This window comes from Aquarana catesbeiana, linkage group LG04, assembly GCF_042186555.1.
Source record: "Aquarana catesbeiana isolate 2022-GZ linkage group LG04, ASM4218655v1, whole genome shotgun sequence".
Taxonomy (NCBI): Eukaryota; Metazoa; Chordata; class Amphibia; order Anura; family Ranidae; genus Aquarana; species Aquarana catesbeiana.
Window position 1 is genome coordinate 626,024,406 of NC_133327.1, and position 24,667 is coordinate 626,049,072.

A 24,667-nucleotide genomic window follows, 5' to 3' on the forward strand; every position below is an offset into this window, starting at 1 on the left:
TTATATATATGCCCCAGTATATGGAAAGCTGGGTCCCAGGTCTTCTCTCTTCCTCAGTGCAGAATGGGATGGTTCTCATTTGGTTGTCTACTGCTTGGTGAGGTGGCACTCCCCATTGGGAAGAGGAGGGGAGAAGACAAAGCCGGTCTGCAGCATGGGGTCACCGCTGCACACTAGCAGAACAGGCACCAGCAAGGGACACATGACGGCGGAAGCAGGTAAAAAAAAAATTTTCTTTTTTTAAATTTTTTATTTTAAAGCTGAATGGGAGGGGGTATTGAGCTTTAAAGATATTTGATTTTTTTTTTTATTAAAATAACAAAACATGTCATACTTACCTTTTCTCCTGCCAGGGCTCTGGGTTCCTCCCCCCTCATGAGTGCCCCCATAGCAAGCGGCTCTCAAGCCCTGCTCGGTGTGTCCATTTACACACAGAGCACAACTTGGCCCCGACCCCACCTCTCTTCACTGGCTGTGATTGACAGCAGCAGGAGCCAATGGCATTCCTGCTGTTGAACCACTAGTCTTTGGCAGATGAGAGCTTTTAAAATGAAACCACATTGCATGGGGTAAACAATCGGACACGGCAAAGACCTTGTAACACTTGGAAGAACATAGTTTGTGTGAAGTGGCTTGTTGGGAATCACACTTAGGCCCCTTTCACACGGGGATCGCTCTGTTGTGCTGAGACGGACCTGTCAGAGCCCCGCTCTCCTCTATGGGGAGATCGGATGAAAACGGACCGCCTTTCAGTTTTCATCCGATCCAATTCGATGGACGGATGGTGAACGTATCGCCATACATCTGTTTTGAGTGGATCTTGTTGGATCAGATGGCAGGCGGGTGTAAGCTGACACATATCCGCTGATATCCGCCTCCCCATAGAAGTCAATGGGTGGCCCGATCGGATCCGCCTGAAAAACAGACAGGCGGATGAGATTGGTCCGATCATGTGAAAGGTGCCTTAAAGTGATTCTAAAAGGCAAACTTTTTATTATTTAAAAATAACAAAACATGTTATACTTACCTGCTCTGTGTAATGGTTTTGCACAGAGCAGCCCAGATACTCTTCTTCTCCAGTTTCCCACCAGCAATCCTAACAAGCCACTTGCTATGGGGGGGGGGGAGCAACACTGTGTGTCCATAGACACAGAGTGTGGCTCAATCCTGCCCCCTCTTCACTGGCTGTGATTGACAGCAGCTGTCTGAGCCAATGAGGGGAAAGAGAGCTGAAAAAGCCACTTCTCTTGTGTACAATGCTGGATCGAGATCGGGCTCAGGTGAGTATAAGTGGGGGCTGGGGGGAGATCTGCATGTAGAAGGTTTTTTTACCTTAATGCAGAGACTGCATTAAGGTAAAAAAAACCTTCTGCCTTAGGCCTGAGATTAAAGTGGTTCCTATGTAGTAATGCTATTTAGTTCTCTCTCCTTTAGGAAAACTTATTTGTACTCAAGGCTGATGTAGCATTATTTAGCAATACGTATTTTCTAGATCAGTGGGAGGAAAAACTAGTATGTTTATTTAACAAAATAAAAATGAACTGTATGAAACATATTTATGGATATTAAACATTACCTTGATAAACTCTGCTCTTTACCTGCAAAAGAAGAGAGCTTGTTACATGACAGCAGAAAATAAAACCCAGTAAGTTGTACAATCAGCACATGTCTACAGTGACTGCATACAAAGGTCAGGATCTGCACAGGCCAGCTAGTGTAAGAGAACACGGCAAATAGGATTAACAGAGTGCTAAGAAAAGCTGCTCAGTAAATGCTCTGTGCCTGTGTGGAATACTGGCTGTGAGCCTTGACCTCTATACTAACAGCAAAATAGAGAGACTAAACTTGATATGAGAGGACATTGTGCATTCTTAAATTGGAAATCCAGGAAAACCGTTTTTTTTTTTTTTTTTTTTTTTTTAAGAGCGCTTTGTATAAAAAAACAAAAGACAAAAAAAAAGAAAAACTAAGGCTTTTTGTGAATTGATGAGGGGAAAGGAAGAGGAGAGTGACTGACACAATCTCCGATTTGTACACTAGCTCTGTCAGTTGCAACACTGACTAAAGAAGAACTAGAGAAAAGCACTGACTGCATTTTAGACCCCTTTCATACTGGGGCGTTTTTCAGGTGTTTTTCAGGCGCTTTAGCGTTAAAAAAAGCACCTGTAAAGCACCTGAAAGAAGCCTCATCTGCAATCCCAATGTGAAAGCCCGAGTGCTGGCAGGGCGTCAAAAAAAGTCCCGCAAGCAGCTTCTTTGCAGCGCTTTCGTGTTTTTGCCCCGGGGCTGGGTGCGCAGATGGCCAGAGCCCTTTAACACTGCCAGCGCCCGAAAAAATGGATGGCGCCAGTGCACCCCCAATGGTTGGGCCACTGGTAGTCGATATCAGTTTTCTCTAGTGTCCAAGTTGCAACCAGAGGACGACACAGATATTTTTGGAACATTCACTTATAAGTAGCATTGTTATTTGGGTCACAGGCCACAAGGGTGCACTTCTATGGAGAGTCTTGTTCAAATTATGTATGTAAATAAGTAACTGCACCAAAAGGACGATGAAGAGAACAGGAGGGGAGCTCAGAAGAGGGGCATTCATACAGTGACAAGATCAAAGGGAGTAAACTGACATGGCAATGGTCATGTTGAAATGTAGATTGCGCACATCTATCAAAAATTGTTTTAGGACACATTACCATAATCTTCTTAAGCTTAGTACACACGGGACAAATTTTGGGAGACATCTCGGCCGGTTCAATAAACACCGGCCAACATTTGGCCTGCGTGTGTGGGCACCTGGTCTGACGGAAGCTGGCCGCCTCCTGGAAAACCAGCAGCCGACCAGCTCCCAATCAGCACTCTCAGCCAATTGCTGATCGGAGTGTTCTGGTGGGGTGGACCGCCCTCCTGTCAGAACACAACAGCATAGCAGGGAAGATCGCTGTACTAACATCAGATCATTAGTACAGCGGCCCTGACCAGAGCTGTCAGGATTTTTTTTGTTCAAACCACTGTGTTGAATGAAAAAAACAAACAAAACTTAGAGAGTGTACCAGGCTTTAACATGTTTTAATTAATAAGAAAGCTAACACACTGCCTGCATTTTGGTAGTTTGTATAAACTGACTGGCTGAAGTCCAACTCTAGCTTTTGAGATCAGAACTGGTTTAAAAACTCACAGAAAGACAGGTTCTCCAGAAAAGGATCATGATGGAGATCATTCCCACCAAGAGAGTAATGATGACAGCTTCCCTCTGAACACCAAACCAGTTAGGACCGGGCTGCATGTCTTCTGGTAGAGCCGACATAAGCTGTAACAGAAAGCAGTCAATTTAACTTATGTAATCACAGAAAATAATAAAAATTTGCAATAGGATCCAGGTCACACTAGTAACTTAGTAGCAGCTAAAAACGTATAAAGCAATTGGTAGCTGGATACAGAAATGCTGCAATAGATAAATACAATCATTATCTGGGCAGCTACAATGAGAGGCTACTCACTCCTCATGCACACTGGATGTAAAAAAAAAAAAAAAAAGCTGCTTCTAAGGTCGCTTAACTCTTCTTAGCCTCTTAATGCCCCTCTATGTTAGCCTATGTGGCCTTGCACACATAGGAATTTATAGGCGTATTAGAGAATAGAGAAGTGTTTAGATGTTGAAAGAAAACACATCACTGACAGTATGGCAAGCGATATGGTCACAATTATAAAAGCTCCATTTGCACATTATATGAGGAAATCCAACATGAAATGATTTTTCATTGGTATCTGACCCCGGGCCTACTCCACTCCTTATATCCCTCCGCTGACAGCCCCTGTTGGCGCTGTAGAAAAGATTTGGGAACACTATACCATATACAATATTTTGATCCTGTCCCATATCCACATCCTATTGGGACATCCTCTTATCCGTTCTCTATTTGGATCCTGATCCCCTTTAACCCTAAAGATTTCCTCTTGGGACTCCTCCCTCCAACATTTTCTAAACTTTTTAAAAAAAAATTATTAACTCGTGTGTTAACAGCAGCAAGGTGCTTGGTAATGCTTAAATGGAAAAAAAACAGAAACCCCCTTCCCTGGTTGAGTTGCATGCGAGGATCCAGGATGTAAAGAGGATGGAGTATCTCACAGCTTCCTTGAATAACTCCTCAGATGAGTACAACTGAATCTGGAAACCATGGGATCTTATGGATACCCCATCACTCACTTGATTTTCCCTCATTGGACCCAGAACTGAATCTGGGGTGGGACATACGGTGGTGACCAGCTCTGAGGTCGGTAGGGAGGAGAATGATAATTGGGCACTCTCTCTTTTTCTCTCTCCTTTTCCTTTTTTTCGCCTTTATTTTCTGTGTTTCCTTTCATCTGTACTAGGGCTGCAACTAACAATTATTTTCATAATCGATTAGTTGGCCAATTATCACTTTGATTAACCGGATAATAACCTTAAAAATAGTGTGGTGTATAATTATTTAGTTAATATGTTTTTTTTTTTTTTTTTTTAAAAAGGCAATTTATTTCCTAAGTATCTCCATGCAGTGGTAAATATAAATAACCAACTATATGGTTAGGGAGCAAAATCTCTCATCCACTCTGACAATAGTAGACAGAAGAGATGTATATACTATTAGGCCCCTTTCACACTGGGGCGGTTTGCAGGCGCTATTGCGCTAAAAATAGCACCTGCAAACCAACCTGAAAGTGTCTCTGCTTTGTCTCCAATGTGAAAGCCCCGAGGGTTTTCGTTCAGAAATTAAATTCATTTTAAAAATGAATGTTAAAAGCAAGTGAAGTTTTCAAATGACATTCTTTCATTCAGCGAACGTACAAAGATTTTTTTCATTTAAATATTCTCGTCCCAAAATCAATACATGTATGGTCAGCATAAGGCTCAGTTAACACCTATGCATTCTGCTTTCGATCTGTTTCTACAGTGCTTTTTGCTGTGTGTTTTTGCTGCGATTTGCATTTGTGCCATTTTTATGCTTTTTTTTTGGCCAATTTGTTGTTGGGCAGATAAGAAACGCAAATTGCTGCAAAAACGCACTTCATGCTTTTCTGCAGCTTCTCCATTGAAGTGTATTGAACCAAAAAAAAAAAAAAAGCACAGTTTTGCGTTAAAAAAAAAGTCCCTGACCCTTTCCAAAAGCGCATTGGCTGAAAAAAAGCATATATGTGAATGTGTCCCATAGGAAACCCATGTTAAATGAACTGTAGTGCGTTTCTGCAAAAAAGCACCAAAAAACGCATAGGTGTGAATCAGGCATAAGTCGTTTAGTAGCAGAAGCATGCTTTTTTTGTATCATCTGTCATCATGGTGTTAAAAAAACTAAAATTAGCCCTTAATAATACAAAAAGAGCAGATAATAGCTACTAGAAGGGGTTCATTTATACTGTGAAACAATGAAAGTAATAATATATAATCACAAATTATAATTATAGAGAGAGAGAGAGAGAGAGAGAGAGAGAGAGAGAGAGAAATATAAAATAATAAATACACCCAGAAGTAGGATATATGTGCATTATAACTAGGAGTCAGACATGAAGCTATATGAAGAGTGGAAGGGAGATATAAATCTTTTATTTGAAAAAAGTACTAAAAGCTGAGACTATTTTTATCATGGATATGATCATTTTAAATATAAATGCACAATACTGGTAAAAGTTTACTTTAAATGTAATTGTAATGCCTTATATTTCCTCCAGTCTATCCGCCTCCACCTTCTCTGGGTTCAGATGCTGATCTTCCCTGTACAGAGTAAGTTTTTTTTTTTAAACAATGTGATCCTTGGCTGCTCTGTGCAAAACCATTACACAGAGCAGCCCTGATTCTCCTCTTCTCGGGTCCCCCACCAACGCTTCTATCTCGTCCTGCCTTCAGAGTGCCCCGATAACAAGCTGCAAAGTATATTATAGAGCTATAACAAGGTAAAAAAACTTCTGACGTTAGAACCACTCACTTCCTTCCCAGGACTACATGTCCCATGAGGCATTGCGCCTCACAAATTCACAAGTTCTCAGGCACTTACTGACATGTATGGATGGTGTACTGAGATGTATGTGTGCTGCACTGTATTTTCTGCAACAAATAATGCATTCTGTAACTGTATGCAGGCCAACTAATCGGCTGACTGATTATGAAAATAGTTGACAACTATTTTCATAATTGATTAGTTGTCGATTAATCATTTCGGCCTTACTCTATACCTTTTACTTGGTGCAGATTTCCAGCAACACCTACATGGTCTCTAGTTTTTTCAATGCTTCAGAGACTGTTAAACTGATGTATTTAACACTGCTACATAGATTGGCCAACTTTTCCCTGGTTTTGTTGTACTGATATTCTTTGGTACTATGCACTTTGAAACTATGATGTTCATTGCATGGTTGTTCTGTATCCCTTGTGAAAATTAATTTAAAAAAATTGTCAGCTTTCATCATTTGCAGCGTTCAGGAGAGGATTGTTTGAACAGAAAAAAAATAAAAAATAAAACCATTTGGTGCACCTAATTGCTAGGCGAGTTTAACACTTAGTCATTTCAACGGCCAGAACAAATATTTTGGCCAGTGGAATGAATGAAAGCCCAAAAACTTGATGCAGCTAAAAGCATTTTAAAAACGTGGCTTTAGGCGCGGCTTTTAAGCTGCTTTTCTCCGGCCAGGAAAAAATGCTTTCAGAGGAACTGTGCAAACGACCTGTGTGCATGAGGCCTCAAGGTGGCATAAGCTGAAGCTAGCTCCAAATACTGAAAAAAGTTAAAAAAAAAAAAAAAAAAAAAAAAAAAAGTAAAATCGATCAGTGACTCAATTTAGAATCACAAACACATAAACCATTCATAGTCTGTATCCTACAAGCAACAAAACTGAGTGGCACGGCTCCAACTCTGCATACCTAGTTTAGTAATCCTTATGAGTAACCATGCAGCTATCTATATAAATGAATGCTATACATATATAAAATAATAGGTTTGAAGCACAGAGAGCATTATTTATTACTCATTAAGGGCTCTTTTACACGTTTTGACGGACTCCACTTGCTCAGCAGGGATCCCCCTGAGCCGGCCTATGACAGGTCTGTCTCCGCTCACTGTGTAGGGACGAACCTGTCAGAGCCCCGCTGTTCTCTATGGGGGAATTGGATGAAAAAGGATCCGCTTGTCCATGGAGCGTCCGTTCAGGTCCGCCTGAAATACTGACAGGTGGAAATGAAAGGTCCGCATGTGTGAAAGGACCCTAGGAGGTACAAGCATACATGCTGTATGCTTATGTCTCAAAGTAGAGCAGAGGACAAACCCTTTTGCTATCTGTGCCTCATTAGGGAGATTTACCATCACTTCCTTTCCCATAGCCCATACAGGAAGTGAGAGAAAATTCCTCCAAAGTGAGCAAATTCCTGGTTGTCACCAGGACCAGTGTCCCTACTATTCCTGTTCTGGTAACCACTCAAAATGTGTGATTTTCTGCAGTGATAACAGTCACCAGGCAAGCAGAGGAGGATGAATGATTGTAATGGCACAGACTGAAAAAAGAAAAAAGCATGACAGGTGTTCCAGTTCCTTTCTACTCAAAAAGTTTTGCTTTCAGCTGAGCAATAAAGATATCTGTGCTGTATATATGATGATATGTATTATCAATTGTTATTCAAAAATTGCTTTCAGGCAAGGCAGCTTTTGCAAGAACAGCTCAAACGTATCCACTGAAAATACACAATAGCTCTAATGCACTTAACCATTTGGCTATGGGTTCTCTTGTTCCCAGCCAAGTTGTCAATGAAGGTTCTCACTTATCGAGTCATGGTGTATCTAGTAGAAATTGGTCACATTCAACTGGACTTGTTCTTTAATGTTGAAAACATTTGAGCGCTTCTCCAAAACACTTTATCAGTTCTAAAGACCGCCAGGTAGCGCACACACACCTATTAATCCAAATCACAATGGAATGTGTAGATGTTGAATGTCCAAAAACAGGATGAGAGGTGTAAAACACGTAGAACCATCATGTTCTAGTTACTTAATCCCACCCATTGGAGGTATGACTGTTCCTACCTCCTTCACCCCTTCCATCCCATTCTTGTACGAATCAACACATTTCACAGAGACTGAATTACGGGTATTTGTGTTTTCTCTATGGATATAAAATGCTAAAAAAATTTCCTGACACCCAATGGAACTGAAGCAGTGTCTTGGAGAAGCTACAAATACCCAGTTCAATGTAACTAACTAATACAAGTTATCTCAGCTAAATTGCTTCTTAAAGCGGAGTTCCACCCAGAAGTGGAACTTCCGCTTTAAGCACTCCTCACCCCCTTACATGCTACATTTGGCATGCAATTTTTTTGGGAGGGAGGGAGTGAGTACCTAGTTTTGACATGTACTTCCTGCTTCAGTCACCTGGCCGCCTAGGCGACTCCTCCTCTCCCTCTCAGCAATCTTCTGGGACACGTCACAGGTCCCAGAAGATTGCCTGGCCACTAAGAGAGTGAAGCGCGACTCGTGCATGCGCAGTGCGCGCCCGGCTGTGAAGCTGCAAACTGTCACAGCTGGGTGCCCACAGTTGCAATGACGGCACTACAGAGAGGAGGGGGGAGAGGAGCAAGGCTTCGGGCGCCCGCATCACTGGACCCATGGGACAGGAGAGTGTCTGTTTATTAAAAGTCAGCAGCTACACTTTTTGTAGCTGCTGACATTTAATAAACTGAAAAAGGAGTGGAACTCTGCTTTAAAGTGGAAGTAGACTTTCATCTCTTGCTTTATACTTATAGGTAAGCCTATAGTAAGGCCTATAGGTAGTGTAAATATCTCCTAAACATGCACTGTTTGGTTGATATTTACTGTACATGCAGCCAGTGACATCACTGGCACATGCACCTGAAGGAACGGCCACCCGTGCCGTTTCTTCAGAGCCCGGTGCCGTGAACGGCGGCTCACACATGCACATGGGAGTGACGTCATCGCGGCTCCAGCCAGTCACAGAGCCGGAGTCCACGAATCTGGAAGCAAGATGGGTGAAGATGAGAGCGCCTGCAGCGCTGACATCTCGGCACGTGTGGGGCTCGTTTTAAGGTACGTTTAACATAATATGACATTACCTTGCAGGTACAAAAAAATTAAAAAATGTCCAACGGTTTACAACCACTTTAAAAAAAAGAAAAAAAAAAAAAGGTGGAAGAAGCTTTTCCCTATCAACTCAGCGGACAACAAAAATGAGGCAAACACAATTGTAATAAGGCATGCAGTAACATCAATTAAGTTTAGAGACAACTTTCCCTTTGCCTCTCTAAAAGGTGAGCAAGATTATAGTAGAGAAGAGGAGGTCAGCCGGCATATACAGCAGCGTACAGTCTTCCAGTTGTTAGGAAATCTTTTTAATAATTAGACTATGTATAGTTTCTTGTTACACCCCCATGGAAAATGAGTTCATTTCAGCAATTACCTCCCTTTATCCATTAGGCCTCATGCACACTCGGTGTTATAATAACGTTCTAAAAAATGCCAGTAGCTTTGCAGTGAGTTTTTCAGTTTTTTTTGTTTATTTTTAACATTTTATTTATTGATTTTGTTCATAAAAAAACAAGTTATAGTACATAACAGAAATATATAGATGGTTACATCTCGTACCTATGTCACATTTTTCCGTAACATTAGCCGAGCAGGACTTACTAGTAACGACCGGGTGTCAGTAAATCCTGCAGTGAGTTTTTCAACGTTTTTGCAATAGCATTTTTTCCAATGGATGAAAAACATCTGAAAAACTCCTCTCAGAACCCACTAGTTTTGAGGGTTTTTTTTTTACAGCCAAAAAACACCCCAGCCAAATACAGTTGATAACAGCCTATGTGTGCATGGACACATAGGATAACATGCTGGAGCCAAAAACGGCAGCTGTAAAAACGTCCAAAAAAACATCCAGTGTGCATGAGGCCTTAAGCTGACTATATAAATCAATACTACACACCCAAGCAGCACAAATTTACCAGCTCATATCAGCTGATTAGGCTAAACACAGCTGATAACAAAACAATTAAACTCATTAGCTAGAACAGAGAAGGACAATGGAGGCACCGAGTTTCCTATAAATCCAGACAATGCCACATACTAATGATTCAGGAAAATAATGTATACCAGCAGTTGCAGATTCATATCAGTATATACTAACCTGGAGAAGTCTGGAGATCAGAAGGCTGTATAAGGTGGGGAGGGTCCCCAGAACAGCTGGGTCTGCTCCCACTCCCAATGAGGAGGAGGAGGAGGAAGATAGAGGGTCCGTTTGTTCCATTTCATCCATTTCCACCTGGATAAGTGATGGTCAGTCAGTCATAGACCAACACAGGTTACTCATTACTTCTCTAATGACATATGAAGGTAACAGATACACTGCACACACAGGACACATCTAGACTCACACATACTGAAAATGAGGCAGTTTCTGCATTTTACAAAAAAAAAAGTAAAATATATATATATATATATATATATATATATATATATATATATATATATATATATATATATATATATATATATATATATAAAAATAACGGGACCAATGCTTTGATGCAATTTTTCTTTACTTCAAGTTTCAAATGCATAGAAAGTGCAAACGTGCAAGCAACAGCAACTGTACAGTATCGAGCATAAATCGTTCTTCCTCCGGCTTCTCTGGCTATATGTGACACATAGCCAGAGAAGCCGGAGGAAGAGCGATTTATGCTCGATACTGTACAGTTGCTGTTGCTTGCACGTTTGCACTTTCTATGCATTTGAAACTTGAAGTAAAGAAAAATTGCATCAAAGCATTGGTCCCGTCTTTTTCTTATCGTTTTTTGGTGGAGGATTGGGAGTCCACCGTGACTGTGCTTGGATATTCCAGAACAGTAAGAAAAGAAGATAACCCACCTATTGTCTGATATATATATATATAGTTGTTAGGTGGGTGTGGGTGGGATAGGCTTCCCTGAATAAGTGAGTTTTTAGGGATCTCCTAAAGGTGGACAGGTTAGAGGCTGATCAGATAGAGATGCAACTGACAAATCGGACACCTGACACTTTTTGGGGGGCCAGCGACACTAATACAAGGATCAGTGCTAAAAATTTGCACTGTTACTGTACTAATGACACTGGCAGGGAAAGGGTTAACACCAGGGGTGATTCAAAGGGCCGTGTCCCTAGGGAGTGCTTACTGTGTGGGGATTGCTCTGACCGGGAGAACACAGAGATCCACGTTCCTGCTTAGCAGAAACACAAGATGTCTATGTTCTCCTCTGTCAGAATGGCAATCTGCCTTTTTTACATAGGCAGATCGGCGTTCTGCCTCTCTGGGGAACAATTGCGTGTAGCCAGCGGACATCGCGTCTATGAGTGTATCTATGGGAATGTTTGATCATTCTTCCAGAAGCACATTTGTGAGGTCAGGCACTGATGTTGGACGAGAAGGCCTGGCTCACAGTCTCCGCTCAAATTCACCCCAAAGGTGTTCTATCGGGTTGAGGTCAGGACTCTGTGCAGGCCAGTCAATTTCCTCCACCCCAAACTCGCTCATCCATGTCTTTATGGACCTTGCTTTGTGCACTGCTACAAATCATTTGGTGGAGGGGGGGGGATTATGGTGTTGGGTTGTTTTTCAGGGGTTGGGCTTGGCCCCTTAGTTCCAGTGAAGGGAACTCTTAAAGTGTCAGCATACCAAGACATTTGGGACAATTTCATGCTCCCAACTTTGTGGGAACAGTTTGGGGATGGCCCCTTCCTGTTCCATCAAGAGTGCACAAAGTAAGGTCCATAAAGACATGGATGAGCGAGTTTGGGGTGGAGGAACTTGCCTGGCTTGCACAGAGTCCTGACCTCAACTTGATAGAACACCTTTTAGATGAATTAGAGCGCAGACTGAGAGCCAGACCTTCTCGTCCAACATTGGTGCCTGACCTCACAAATGCACTTCTGGAAGAATGGTCAAACATTCCTATAGACCCTCTACTAAACCTTGTGGACAGCCTTCCCAGAAGAGTTGAAGCTGTTATAGCTGCATAGGGTGGGCCAACTCAATATTGATCCCTACAGACGAAGATTGAGATGCCATTAAAAATCATGTGCGTGTAAAGGCAGGCAACCCAATACTTTTGACAAAATAGGGTGCGTATTGCTATAGTGTTTTTGGCTGTTTGCCTGAAATTTATCTTTAGCTCACAAGAAAAGTTGCTGGAAAGTGTGCAATGATGGTGTAAATAAAATACATTAATATAAAAAAATTGTAGAATGCAGAAATTACCTGAAGAAAGATTTATAAATGCCCAGCCACATCCGGTCCACCCGACACTAAAAACATACACACTCTGCCCATCAAATCATTCTGACCATCCAGGGGTAGTATTACAGATCCAAGCTTAGAAATACATCTCATACAGCCAAATCACTGACTTATTTTGCACCACACCAAGCATCAGAGTGGGGGAATAGAAGACAGTTGGGTTCTCCACTAAGACCCCTTTCACATTGGGGCGTCAGCGCTGTCAACGGTAAAGCGCCCCCATTTTTAGCAGCGCTTTACTGTAGTTTTTGCAGGGGGTTTTCAGCCGCTAGCAGGCGCTTTTAACCCCTGCTAGCGGCCGAAAAAGGGTTAAAACGACCCGCAAAGTGCCGCTGCAGCGACGCTTTGCCGGCGGTTTGGCAGCGGTGCCCGTTTATTTCAATGGGCAGGGGTAGATTAGGAGCGGTGTATACACCGCTCCTTCACCGCTCCAAAGATGCTGCTTGCAGGAGTTTTTTTATCGTCCTGCCAGCGCATCGCCGGAGGGCTTTCACACAGACTGCAGGGGAGCCGCTTAACAGGCGTTATTTTTAGCCCAAAAGCGCCTGAAAAACGGTTCAGTGTGAAAGGGGACTAATGTTAAAGAAAACTGTAATGTGAATGTAAGAGTACAGCAAAGATTTCTAAAAATGAAATCTAGAGGCACTTATCCTTAAACTAGGAAAGCTCCAGAGCCATTTCAGTGAAAGGCCTGTTGATTTTGTAATACCCGTCACTGCTTATGATACAAAGCAATACACACCATATTGAGGATCTCCACTACTTTTTTTTTTTTTTTTTTTTTATCACATTCATACCTTTTTTGCACTGTTCCACAAGCCCAGCTGACCAGAAAAAGTGACAATGTGAAGATTTGGGACATAACCTAGCCAGGTGTGCTTGAGCACCGCCATACTGCATATTGTTATGTATGGTCGGGGAGGTGGACATTTCTGGAGTGTTGTTTATAAATGGCACTACCAAAAACATAAGCAGCCAGTAAGCCCATGAATGGATTTGATCTGAGTTGTCATTGAACATCCCAGATCACAGTCACGATGAAAAGTGCCAATCAGAGTGGCTCTGTACCTTGTTGATCACTGTGAATCAATCACAGCCATTATAAGTGTAAACAATACTAGTGCTCACAAATATTCACAATCAAGGTGGGGGTGGGGGGGGTCTCACAGAGCAACTGAAAACCAATGATGATGGGATCATTATTTATTAGGGGGTGTTTAAAGCGCCAATGGCAACCAACAATTGTGGAATCTTTTTTAAACTAAATAAATGAATTTTCTTCATACTCACTGAGTAATTGTCAAACTATTACAACAATGAAAACTGAACAATGATCTGGTAATAAAGGGGTACACACAGGCTAGTGCTTGAGTAAAGATTTGTCTCAATTTACAAAGTAAATACACCAGGATAAGGAGATTTTATATGAAAATTTTTTGTCATGTGACCATTAAGATGAGAGTCACATGACTAAATTAGAGAGCCTTATCCTTTTGTTAAAGCTTTGTGAATTGAGCCTATTGTCACTCTGCCCCTTCAGGATAAAGTGACGGTGTCTGTGTAATGCTGCTCCTCTCCGACAACTTTATACTCACCTCTCCAGCAATCTCCCTCTGCTCCTTCCCCATCTCAGCCACCCAAATGCCTCGTGTCAGCTGGTGTTGGAGAATACTGATGTCACCACCTTTAAATGTGACAGTGCTCAGGCCCAGAAACTGGCTGCTAGGACCAATTACTACATCATGGGAAGAGGCTATGTGCTCTCCCATGCCTAGAAATACCGTAAGTAGGGATCACTGGAAAAGTACAATGGACAAGTGGGTGTCTTTACACAGAAGGAGCACGGTGAGACTAAATGAGCAAAGGGAGTGTCTCTTTAAGGGAAATCTTCCCAACAAAAAACAGTAATAAAAACCTGACAGCAGCTCTAACCCTTCCATTCTCTATTCAGGGTGTTTTTTGGGCTTTGATTATCCTTTATTTCTTTCATCAAATGCACCTAGACTCTAACTTTACTTGATGTGCATTTCTACAAGCCACATCAACATTAGTAAGCATTTTCTCACAGTTTCCTGTACATGCCACGTATTTCTCATTATCTTCTTTGTCAAATATTTACTTTCTTTCTGCAACTGCAAATCACTCACTAAGGCCAAATCACTGCTGCATGGTGGCACTTCACAGAGGAGCACAGAGAAACTCCACCCTTGCAGGACCTACAGGGATATGCTCAGACAAGATTACATTACAAGCTTTTCAAAGCACAAAAATGTAATGGATTTAAAAACAAAATCAGATTTGTTCACGCAAAAAATGTGCAGTAACCTTTGTTCCAAAAAAAAAGGTACCTGGTAAATTTTAGCTGAGCTTTTTTATTTAGTTTATCTAAGGTTTTAACTACCCTGCCAATACATCTCTTCTCAATGAGAAATTGGACTAATCACTGGCAGTCATCTCATTGGCCTAGAGCAGTGGTTGTCAACCTCCAAGGTATAAGGGGCCTGAACTGTGGTCCCTGATGTCAACAAAGGGCGCACACAATAATCAGCATATTCAATACTAAAGAAGACCCCAGAGAGAGCACACATGCTTGGAAACATGCTGCGGCTTGGAAAAAGGAAGAACGCATCGGGTAAAGAGTGACCTTAACTTTGTAATTTCTTTAGTAACATTTTTATCTTTTCTACAAACCAAGTGAGCCTTGGAAGATAGTTCAGCAACCTTTCAAACCCAAGGAGAGGCCAGGGAGATAATAACTGCAGCTGGGAGTCAGCAACGCTGGAATATAACTTAACCACTTGCAGACTGACTACTGCCTTATTACTGCGACAGTGTGGTTCCCGCTGCGCAGGATCACATACATTTACATGATCCGGCATTTGCAGGTAAGGGGCGAGCTCCTGCCACCCCATCTGTGCTGTGATTCGGTACAACACAGCCGCTTCTAGAAAAACCTTTTTTCCTCACTGCCAGCAACTCTTTCATATCCTGGCAGAACACACTGTACCTTTCTTTTAGAAAAACGAGTGATGTAAATACTGTCTTAGCGCTGTCTTCAGGCCGGTCACGTGACTCTCGGACGGTTTCCATGGCTACTGCAGGAGAGGCTGAGCGGCCATGTGATCTCCCCAGCTGACGTCAGAGGGAGATCACGGCCCCTCCTGCAGTATCCATTCAGAGGGAGATCACGGCCCCTCCTGCAGTATCCATTCAGAGGGAGATCACGGCCCCTCCTGCAGTATCCATTCAGAGGGAGATCACGGCCCCTCCTGCAGTATCCATTCAGAGGGAGATCACGGCCCCTCCTGCAGTATCCATTCAGAGCTGTACAGCAGCCGCGAGTCATGTGACTGGCCTGAAGACAGCTCTAAATCAGTATTTACAACGCTCATTTTTCTATAAGAAAGGTACAGTGTGCTCTGCCAGGCTAGAGAGTCCGGCAGATATGGATGGATGAAGAGATCTGGACAGCCGCACACCAGAATAAATTATGTTCGTCTTTATTTGTAAAACAGGATCATGGGGTACACAGGGCACCACTGTGGGTGGTACAGAGTAACAGCTGAGAATCTGGCAGAGTTTGAGTTATATGGGTTAACAAACCCTTTTAACGCATTCTACGCATTAAGATAAAAAGCCTTGTGTGTGCAGCAGCCTCCCCTGGGGCCCCTCTGACACGGGCGTTCTGATTAGGTACACCAGTCAGTTTTTCAGGCAGTCCTGATCGGATGCTCCATTCACTCTTATGGAGTGGCGGATGTCAGCAGTGACATGTCCGTGTGAAAGAGGCCCAATACTTACCTGAGGTCCCTCTAGATTCAGTGATGTTACACAAGACACACTTGGCTGGGTGGGACTCCCCTCCTCATTAGCTGAGACAGCAGCACCATTGGCTCCCGCTGCTGTCAAAGTCAGTCAGCCGATAAGCAGACAAAAGGAGGCCAGGCCAGGCCAGGGAGCTGTGGTTTAGCTCAGGTGCCCCCATAGCAAGATGCTTGATGTGGGGGCACTCAACAGGAGGGAGGGGCCAGGATTACTGAAGAGGGACCTGAGAAGAGGAGGATCTGATCTGGTCTGCTCTGTGCAAAACCACTTCACAGAGGAGGCAAGTATAACATGTTTGTTATTTTTAACTAAACAAAACAAGACTTTACAATCACTTTAATATGTACAGTCTGAATGAAAGAAGGAAAAGGGGAGATACGATTAAAACCTTTAGGCCTCTTTCACACTGAAGCAGTGGCCACGTTGGCGGGAAAAGCACCTATAGTTTTAGCGGCACTTTACCGTTGTTTTAGCTGCGTTTTTCAGCCGCTAGTGGGGCGCTTTTAACCCCCGCTAGCAGCCGATAAAGGGTTAAAAGCGCCCACAAATCGCCAGGGCATCTTGGGAGCGCTTCTAAACCACCCCAAAGATGCTGCTTGCAGGACTTTTTTTCCTGTCCTGCAAGCGCACCGCCCCAGTGAGAAAACACTCAGGCTTTCACACTGGGACTGCAGAAGAGGCAGTTTACAGGCGCTATTTTAGTGCAAAAACACCTGTAAAGCACCTCAGTGTGAAAGTGGCCTTAACCACTTTCCGTCTGCCCGCAATAATTTAACTGCAGGCGAGTGGCTTGTAAAGGCAAAATCATGTACCCGTACCCCAGCACCTTCTTCTGGGTTCAAGGCATGCACATCCCCCCAGGTCATCTCCTCCTGTGATTGGACATAGCAGGAATTTTTGTGAACAGGTTTCAGCCAATGATTCATGGATGAGACCTGATGATGGGCTGCCAGAGCCCTGTGGTGTGGTATAGAGGGAACAATCTGTTTCTTCTCCCTGCAAAGCAGGGAAAAGGAACAAACACATATTTAGTAAAAAGCACACATTACATATTATTAAGCACAGAATTAACCCTTTGATCACTCCTAGATGTTAAAGTAGAACTATAGGCAAAACTTTTTTTTCCCCATTTTGGATAGAGTAAGGAAGGATTATAACTCGTCAGATTTTTTTTTTCGCCATCTGTGTCCCATTGCAGAGATTTCACTTCCTGCCTCATAGCCAAACAGTGAGTCAAGTGAGTCACCAGAACTAATTTTTTTTACTTTCACTTTCAATGATAATGGTAGGGTGAATCTCCTTAACAGTGATACAAACAGCAATAAAAACTAGAGGTCGACCGATATATCGGCCGATATTTGGCGTTTTTTAATTAATCGGCATCGACTGATTGTGCTGATAAAAAAGGCCAATTATAACTTCAGCACGACTTGCAAATGACTTCTGTAATAGAAGTCAATGTAAGTTGCCTGAAGTCTTCTGTGAAGGGACTTCTCTCCTCTCTGGGCAGCCTGCCAAGTCTGATAAAAGAAGCTAAAAAGATACAATGTTTCTACTTATCAATGAACTGAACTCTGTGTGTAGGAGTTCTCAGTTTAACCATTTAAAGACTAAATCTTTTCTGACATTTTTGCTTACAAGTAATAATCCTGTATTTTCTACTACAAATTCACTTAGAACCCCCAAACATATACATATATATATATTTTTTTTTTTAGCAGAGACCCTAGGGAATAAATTTTTTTTTTGAAAAAATACACTAATTAAAAAAAAAAAAAAAAAAAACTAATCTGTAAAGTTAGCCCATTTGTTTTCGTCCAAAAGTTTTGATTACCTGTCTTTGTGTATTTAATATTTAAGATATAGTTTTTTTTTTTTAATCTAAATTATACATACAAAGGAAACTGATTGGAGGTTTGTTTTGTTTAATAAATGTTTAAATGTAAAAAAATTTCTGTATCAATTACTACTTAAGGCTGCTTTCACACTGGAGCGGGCATGAGTTGATGGTAAAACACTGCTAGTTTTAGCGGCGCTTTACCGTCATTTTAGCGCCGCTATTCGGCTGCTAGCCAGGCGCTTATAACCCAGCTAGCGTCCGAGGAAGTGGTTAAATGCGCCCGTGAAGCGCCGTTGCCAAAACGCTTTGCAGGCACTTCGGCAGCGGTGCACATTCATTTCAATGGGCAGGAGTGGTGGAGCAGCGGTATACACCGCTCCAAAGACTTTTTTTTTTTTTTTTTTTTTTTTAACATCCTGCCAGCGCATCGCCTCAGTGTGAAAGCACTCGAGCTTTCACACTAAGACTGCAGAGGAGCCGTTTTGCAGGCACTTTACAGGCGCTATTTTTAGCCCAAAAGCGCCTGAAAACACCCCATTGTGAAAGGGGACTAACTGTTAGATTTTATGAGATGAAGGGGAAAAAAAAAAAAAAAAAAATATCGGCATCATATATCGGCCATCGCGATTTCTAAATATCGGCATCGGCCAGAGAAAAACCCATATCGGTCGACCTCTAATAAAAATTGACAAGAGTTCTAATCCATCTCCACTCTAATCAATTCTAAAAAAAAAAAAAAAAAAAAAGTTTTGGTTTACTTTTACCACTTGCTCACTGGCCATTTATACCCCCTTCCTAACCAGACCAATTTTCAGCTTTCAGCACTCTCACATTTTGAATGACAATTACCCAGTCATGCAACATTGTACCCATATGAAATGTTTGTCCTTTTTTTCCACACAAATAGAGCTTTCTTTTGGTAGTATTTAATCACCACTGGGTTTTTTATTTTTTGCGCTTGTAATGGAAATTTGTATGTTCTGTAAATAATTGTATTCTATTTTGTATGTATTGCACTCTGCCCTCACTGTGCACACGGCACTAATAATGTTTTCAGTAAATGTTTACATTCTTTCGAGACCTGATTAGAATTAGCCTGCCTATGTAATGCCCCTTGTTACCATAAACGTACAATTGTAATATTAATGTGATACCTACGTAATCATGTGTATAAAAACCTTCAATTGCGTCATAATAAAGCAGAACAGTTATTTGGAAAGATGCTGAGCGTATCTTTTGTGTCTGTTCCATACTGCAGTAGTTATTATTAATTTGGAACCACTAATCAATAAGAGGATAGGAGTTGCCTATCATCAATTTAACCAAGTCAGCGCTATAAATGAAAAAAGAGAATTTTGTAAAAAAAAAAAAATGCATTTTCTTTGTTTCGGTTATAACATTTTGCAAATTACTAATTTTTCTTCATAAATTTTGGCCAAAAATTGAGCAGTTGGGGGGGTCAGCAGAGCTGGGGGGTTACTACTGAGCGGAGGGGGGGGTGATCAGCAGAGCTGGGGGGTTACTACTGAGCGGAGGGGGGGGGGATCAGCAGAGCTGGGGGGGGTTACTACTGAGCGGGGGGGGGAGATCAGCAGAGCTGGGGGGTTACTACTGAGCGGGGGATCAGCAGAGCTGGGGGGTTACTACTGAGCGGGGGGGGGGGATCAGCAGAGCTGGGGGGTCACTACTGAGCGGGGGGGGGGGGATCAGCAAGCAGAGCTGGGGGGTTACTACTGAGCGGGGGGGGTCAGCAGAGCTGGGGGGTTACTACTGAGAGGGGGGAGGGGGGAAACAGCAGAGCTGGGGGGTTACTGCTGAGCGGGGGGGGCATCAGCAGAGCTGGGGGGTTACTACTATGCGGGGGGGATCAGCAGAGCGGGGGGGTTTACTACTGAGCGGGGGGAGGGGGGGCAGCAGTGCTGGGGGCTTACTACTGAGTTACTACTGAGCGGGGGGGGATCAGCAGAGCTGGGGGGTTACTACTGTGCGGGGGGGGGATCAGCAGAGCTGGGGGGTTACTACTGAGAGGGGGGGGAATCAGCAGAGCTGGGGGGTTACTACTGAGAGGGGGGGGGGATCAGCAGAGCTGGGGGGTTACTACTGAGAGGGGGGGGAATCAGCAGAGCTGGGGGGTTACTACTGAGCGGGGGATCAGCAGAGCTGGGGGGTTACTACTGAGCGGGGGATCAGCAGAGCTGGGGGGTCACTACTGAGCGGGGAGGGGGGGGATCAGCAAGCAGAGCTGGGGGGTTACTACTGAGCGGGGGGGGGTCAGCAGAGCTGGGGGGTCACTACTGAGCGGGGGGGGATCAGCAAGCAGAGCTGGGGGGTTACTACTGAGCGGGGGGGGGTCAGCAGAGCTGGGGGGTTACTACTGAGAGGGGGGAGGGGGGAAACAGCAGAGCTGGGGGGTTACTGCTGAGCGGGGGGGCATCAGCAGAGCTGGGGGAGTTACTACTATGCGGGGGGGATCAGCAGAGCGGGGGGTTTACTACTGAGCGGGGGGGAGGGGGGGCAGCAGAGCTGGGGGGTTACTACTGAGCGGGGGGGGTCAGCAGTGCTGGGGGCTTACTACTGAGCGGGGGGGGGATCAGCAGAGCTGGGGGGTTACTACTGAGCGGGGGGGGGGGAAAATCAGCAGAGCTGGGGGGTTACCACTAAGCGAGGGGGGGGGGGGGATCAGCAGAGCTGGGGGGTTACTACTGCGAGCGGGGGGAATCAGCAGAGCTGGGGGGTTACTACTGAGCGGGGGGGAGAATCAGCAGAGCTGGGGGGTTACTACTGAGCGGGGGGGGGAATCAGCAGAGCTGGGGGGGTTACCACTGAGCGGGGGGGGGGGGGGGAATCAGCAGAGCTGGGGGGTTACCACTGAGCAGGGGGGATAAGCTCTGACATCTCGGCGCTGGAAAGGCTTTGTATTCCGATAAGTTTAACATAATATTCTAGTATGTGCTGCATACTACCACATTATGACATTACCTTGAAGGATACAACAAAAAAAAAAAAATAAGTACAGCCGTTTACCACCGCTTTAATGCAATAGTCAATAAAAGCCTTTGACGCGTATGAAATGCTTGGAATTATACTTCAGTATACCATAGTAACATCTGACAAAAAGATCTAAAAACATTGAAGCAACAGACTTTGTGAAAATTAATATTCGTGTCATTCTCAAAACTCTTGGACCACAGCTGTACAAAATGTACGATATGTTGCACTGCCTGACATTGCAGAGTGATCCGGGGCGCTGTGATAACATGCAGCACATCTACATTCTATTGCAGCACGCAGAGTGCTAGGCTGCTTTGCAGTGTGATTGGGTCACATACAAAATAATTGTTTCCAGTGTGTCCCTGCGCTGACAGACGTTTTACCAACATAGTGTGAATGGGGCCTAACAGTCTGCTCACTACTCTATACAGAGCCGGGTTCACACTTGTGTGACGTTAGACATCGCATGCGATTCGCACTGCACTGCTGTTCAGATCACATGTGATGTCTGTGCGAGACAAATTCAGTGATTCACATCGCATTCGTGCCAAAATGGTGCAGGACCCTTGTTTTGGTCCGCACTGGAATCTGATCGCGTGGCTGTTCCTATGCATTCCAATTCCTGCACCATTTGACAGTTCCCACTGTGATCCGCAAACCGATCTGGGGGTGTCATTGACTTTCTATTGACACCCGCAGTGGTCCGCATAGGGCAGTGTGAATCTCCGATGGGTGACATGTGATGCGGGAACAGGCACTGGAATCACATGGGTTCTCACATCACATGTATGTGAACCGAGCCAGAGATCTCTATATACACAATACATGTGTCTCTGTCTGTCCATTTCCCCCTTTACAATATGCAGGATTGTCTCATCACCACTCCTCCCTGTCATACCAAGTCACACATCCGCTTAGGACAGTTCTACAGGTCTGTCTATCCATCCATCATGTGTAATACAGCCTCAGTCTCCTCATCATATAACATACATATATCCAGTCAGGGCTCTGAGCTCCTCTCTCACACACAATGACAGAATAGAAACATAAAAGATAACACATATATACACACGCGCTCCCTCGGTCTCACCGGCGGCTCTCCTCAGCGTTCTGTCAGCCGCTCTGCACTTCTCCTTCTGTCATAACAACACGTCACCGCTGTGTGACCCGGCGCCACCCGGATGCGCTGACGTCACTCGCCGGCGACACCCGGAAGTCAGCTCTGCCACGTGACCCACCCCGCAGAGCATGCCGGGAGCGGGTTAATAAGTCCTGTGTGAGGAGACTGTCCCTGAGTGGGTGTGCAGTAGCAGCGCTCAAGCTATGGAGCTGAGCTGTGATTGGTTGCGGGGCACCAGGGTGGTGCCTCTGTCACCTGAGCCAGCAGCTATTTCGCACGATGACAGGTCTCCTCACACTGCTGACACACTATAACACCCAATACAGCTGTGCACAGAGGAAGTCCTCAACACAATTACAAATAAAAAGTTGCCTCACCCCCTCCCCAGTCATCTGTACTATGATCCTACAAAGGCCCCGTTCACACCTGTGTGTCACACTTCTGCATTAAAAACTGTCCGGGTTCGCAATCATGTGAATTGGGTCCGGGTTTCCCTGCATCCAATTTGCATGAGATGCAAGTGTGCCCAGCTTGCAATGGCGCCGGTTCACGCATGTTAAGGGCGGCCACGGTCCGCATTCCATAAGGGTCCTGTGCGTGTTCAGGTTCGGTTCAGGTGCGAACTCAGGCAAAAATTCGGACCTGAACCGGTGAACAGGGACGCACCGGACCACATGCTGGGACCCGCGGCCGCACATACAGTGGCTTGCGAAAGTATTCGGCCCCCTTGAACTTTTCAACCTTTTGCCACATTTCAGGCTTCAAACATAAAGATATAAAATTTTAATTTTTTGTGAAGAATCACCAACAAGTGGGACACAATTGTGAAGTGGAACGAAATCTATTGGATATTTTAAACTTTTTTAGCAATTAAACTGAAAAGTGGTGCATGCAAAATTATTCGGACCCTTTACTTTCAGTGCAGCAAACTCACTCCAGAAGTTCAGCGAGGATCTCTGAATGATCCAATGTTGTCCTAAATGACTGATGGTGATAAATAGAATCCACCTGTGTGTAATCAAGTCTCTGTATAAATGCACCTGCTCTGTGATAGTCTCAGGGTTCTGTTGAAAGCGCAGAGAGCATCATGAAGACCAAGGAACACACCAGGCAGGTCCGTAATACTGTTGTGGAGAAGTTTAAAGCTGGATTTGGATACAAAAAGATTTCCCAAGCTTTAAACATCTCAAGGAGCACTGTGCAAGCGATCATTTTGAAATGGAAGGAGTATCAGACCACTGCAAGTCTACCAAGACCTGGCTGTCCCTCTAAACTTTCATCTCAGACAAGGAGAAGACTGATCAGAGATGCAGCCAAGAGGCCCATGATCACTCTGGATGAACTGCAGAGAACTACAGCTGAGGTGGGAGAGTCTGTCCATAGGACAACAATCAGTCGTACACTGCACAAATCTGGCCTTTATGGAAGAGTGGCAAGAAGAAAGCCATTTCTCAAAGATATCCATAAAAAGTCTCGTCCAAAGTTTGCCACAAGCCACCTGGGAGACACACCAAACATGTGGAAGAAGGTGCTCTGGTCCGATGAAACCAAAATCGAACTTTTTGGCCACAATGCAAAACGATATGTTTGGCGTAAAAGCAACACAGCTCATCACACTCAACACACCATCCCCACCGTGAAACATGGTGGTGGCAGCATCATGGTTTGGGCCTGCTTTTCTTCAGCAGGGACAGGGAAGATGGTTAAAATTGAGGGGAAGATGGATGCAGCCAAATACAGGACCATTCTGGATGAAAACCTGTTGGAGTCTGCGAAAGACCTGAAACTGAGACGGAGATTTATCTTCCAACAAGACAACGATCCCAAACATACAGCAAAATCTACAAAGGAATGGTTCACAAATAAACGTATCCAGGTGTTAGAATGGCCAAGTCAAAGTCCAGACCTGAATCCAATCGAGAATCTGTGGAAAGAGCTGAAAACTGCTGTTCACAAACGCTCTCCATCCAACCTCACTGAGCTCGAGCTGTTTTGCAAGGAAGAATGGGCAAGAATTTCAGTCTCTCGATGTGCAAAACTGATAGAGACATACCCCAAGCGACTTGCAGCTGTAATCGCAGCAAAAGGTGGCTCTACAAAGTATTAACGCAAGGGGGCCGAATAATTTTGCACGCCCCACTTTTCATTTTTTTATTAGCTAAAAAAGTTTCAAAAATCCAAAAGATTTCGTTCCACTTCACAATTGTGTCCCACTTGTTGGTGATTCTTCACAAAAAATAAAAATTTTATATCTTTATGTTTGAAGCCTGAAATGTGGCAAAAGGTTGAAAAGTTCAAGGGGGCCGAATACTTTCGCAAGCCACTGTATGTGAACCCGGCCTTATACCCGGCCATTCTCTAGCATGTTTTTCACACGGCAGCATAGAGCTGCCCTCTGTGGAACAAACACAGCAAAGTAGCATACAGAACATTTTGCCACATTGCAGTTTTCCGCATTTTTAATCACAACAAAACGCACCTTCCTAGCTGCATTTGGAGTGCTATTAACAACAATGGCACCACAAGCACGCTGCACAGGCATGAAGGGGGCCGGTTCATGCTAGATGTGGGAAAGGTGCGTTCCTCTGCACATTTCC

At 44.0% G+C, this 24,667-nt stretch overlaps 1 protein-coding gene across 1 annotated transcript in view; it reads right to left on the reverse strand.

The window, feature by feature from the left end:
* MIA3 (MIA SH3 domain ER export factor 3) overlaps positions 1-24,667 on the reverse strand; it is a gene marked incomplete at its 5' end in the record, with an annotated part of 123,924 nt that overhangs the window by 55,114 nt on the left and 44,143 nt on the right. The window contains 3 exon segments of the mRNA XM_073628346.1: positions 1,577-1,598; positions 3,173-3,304; positions 10,150-10,284. Coding sequence (XP_073484447.1) covers positions 1,577-1,598; positions 3,173-3,304; positions 10,150-10,284 — 289 coding nt within the window.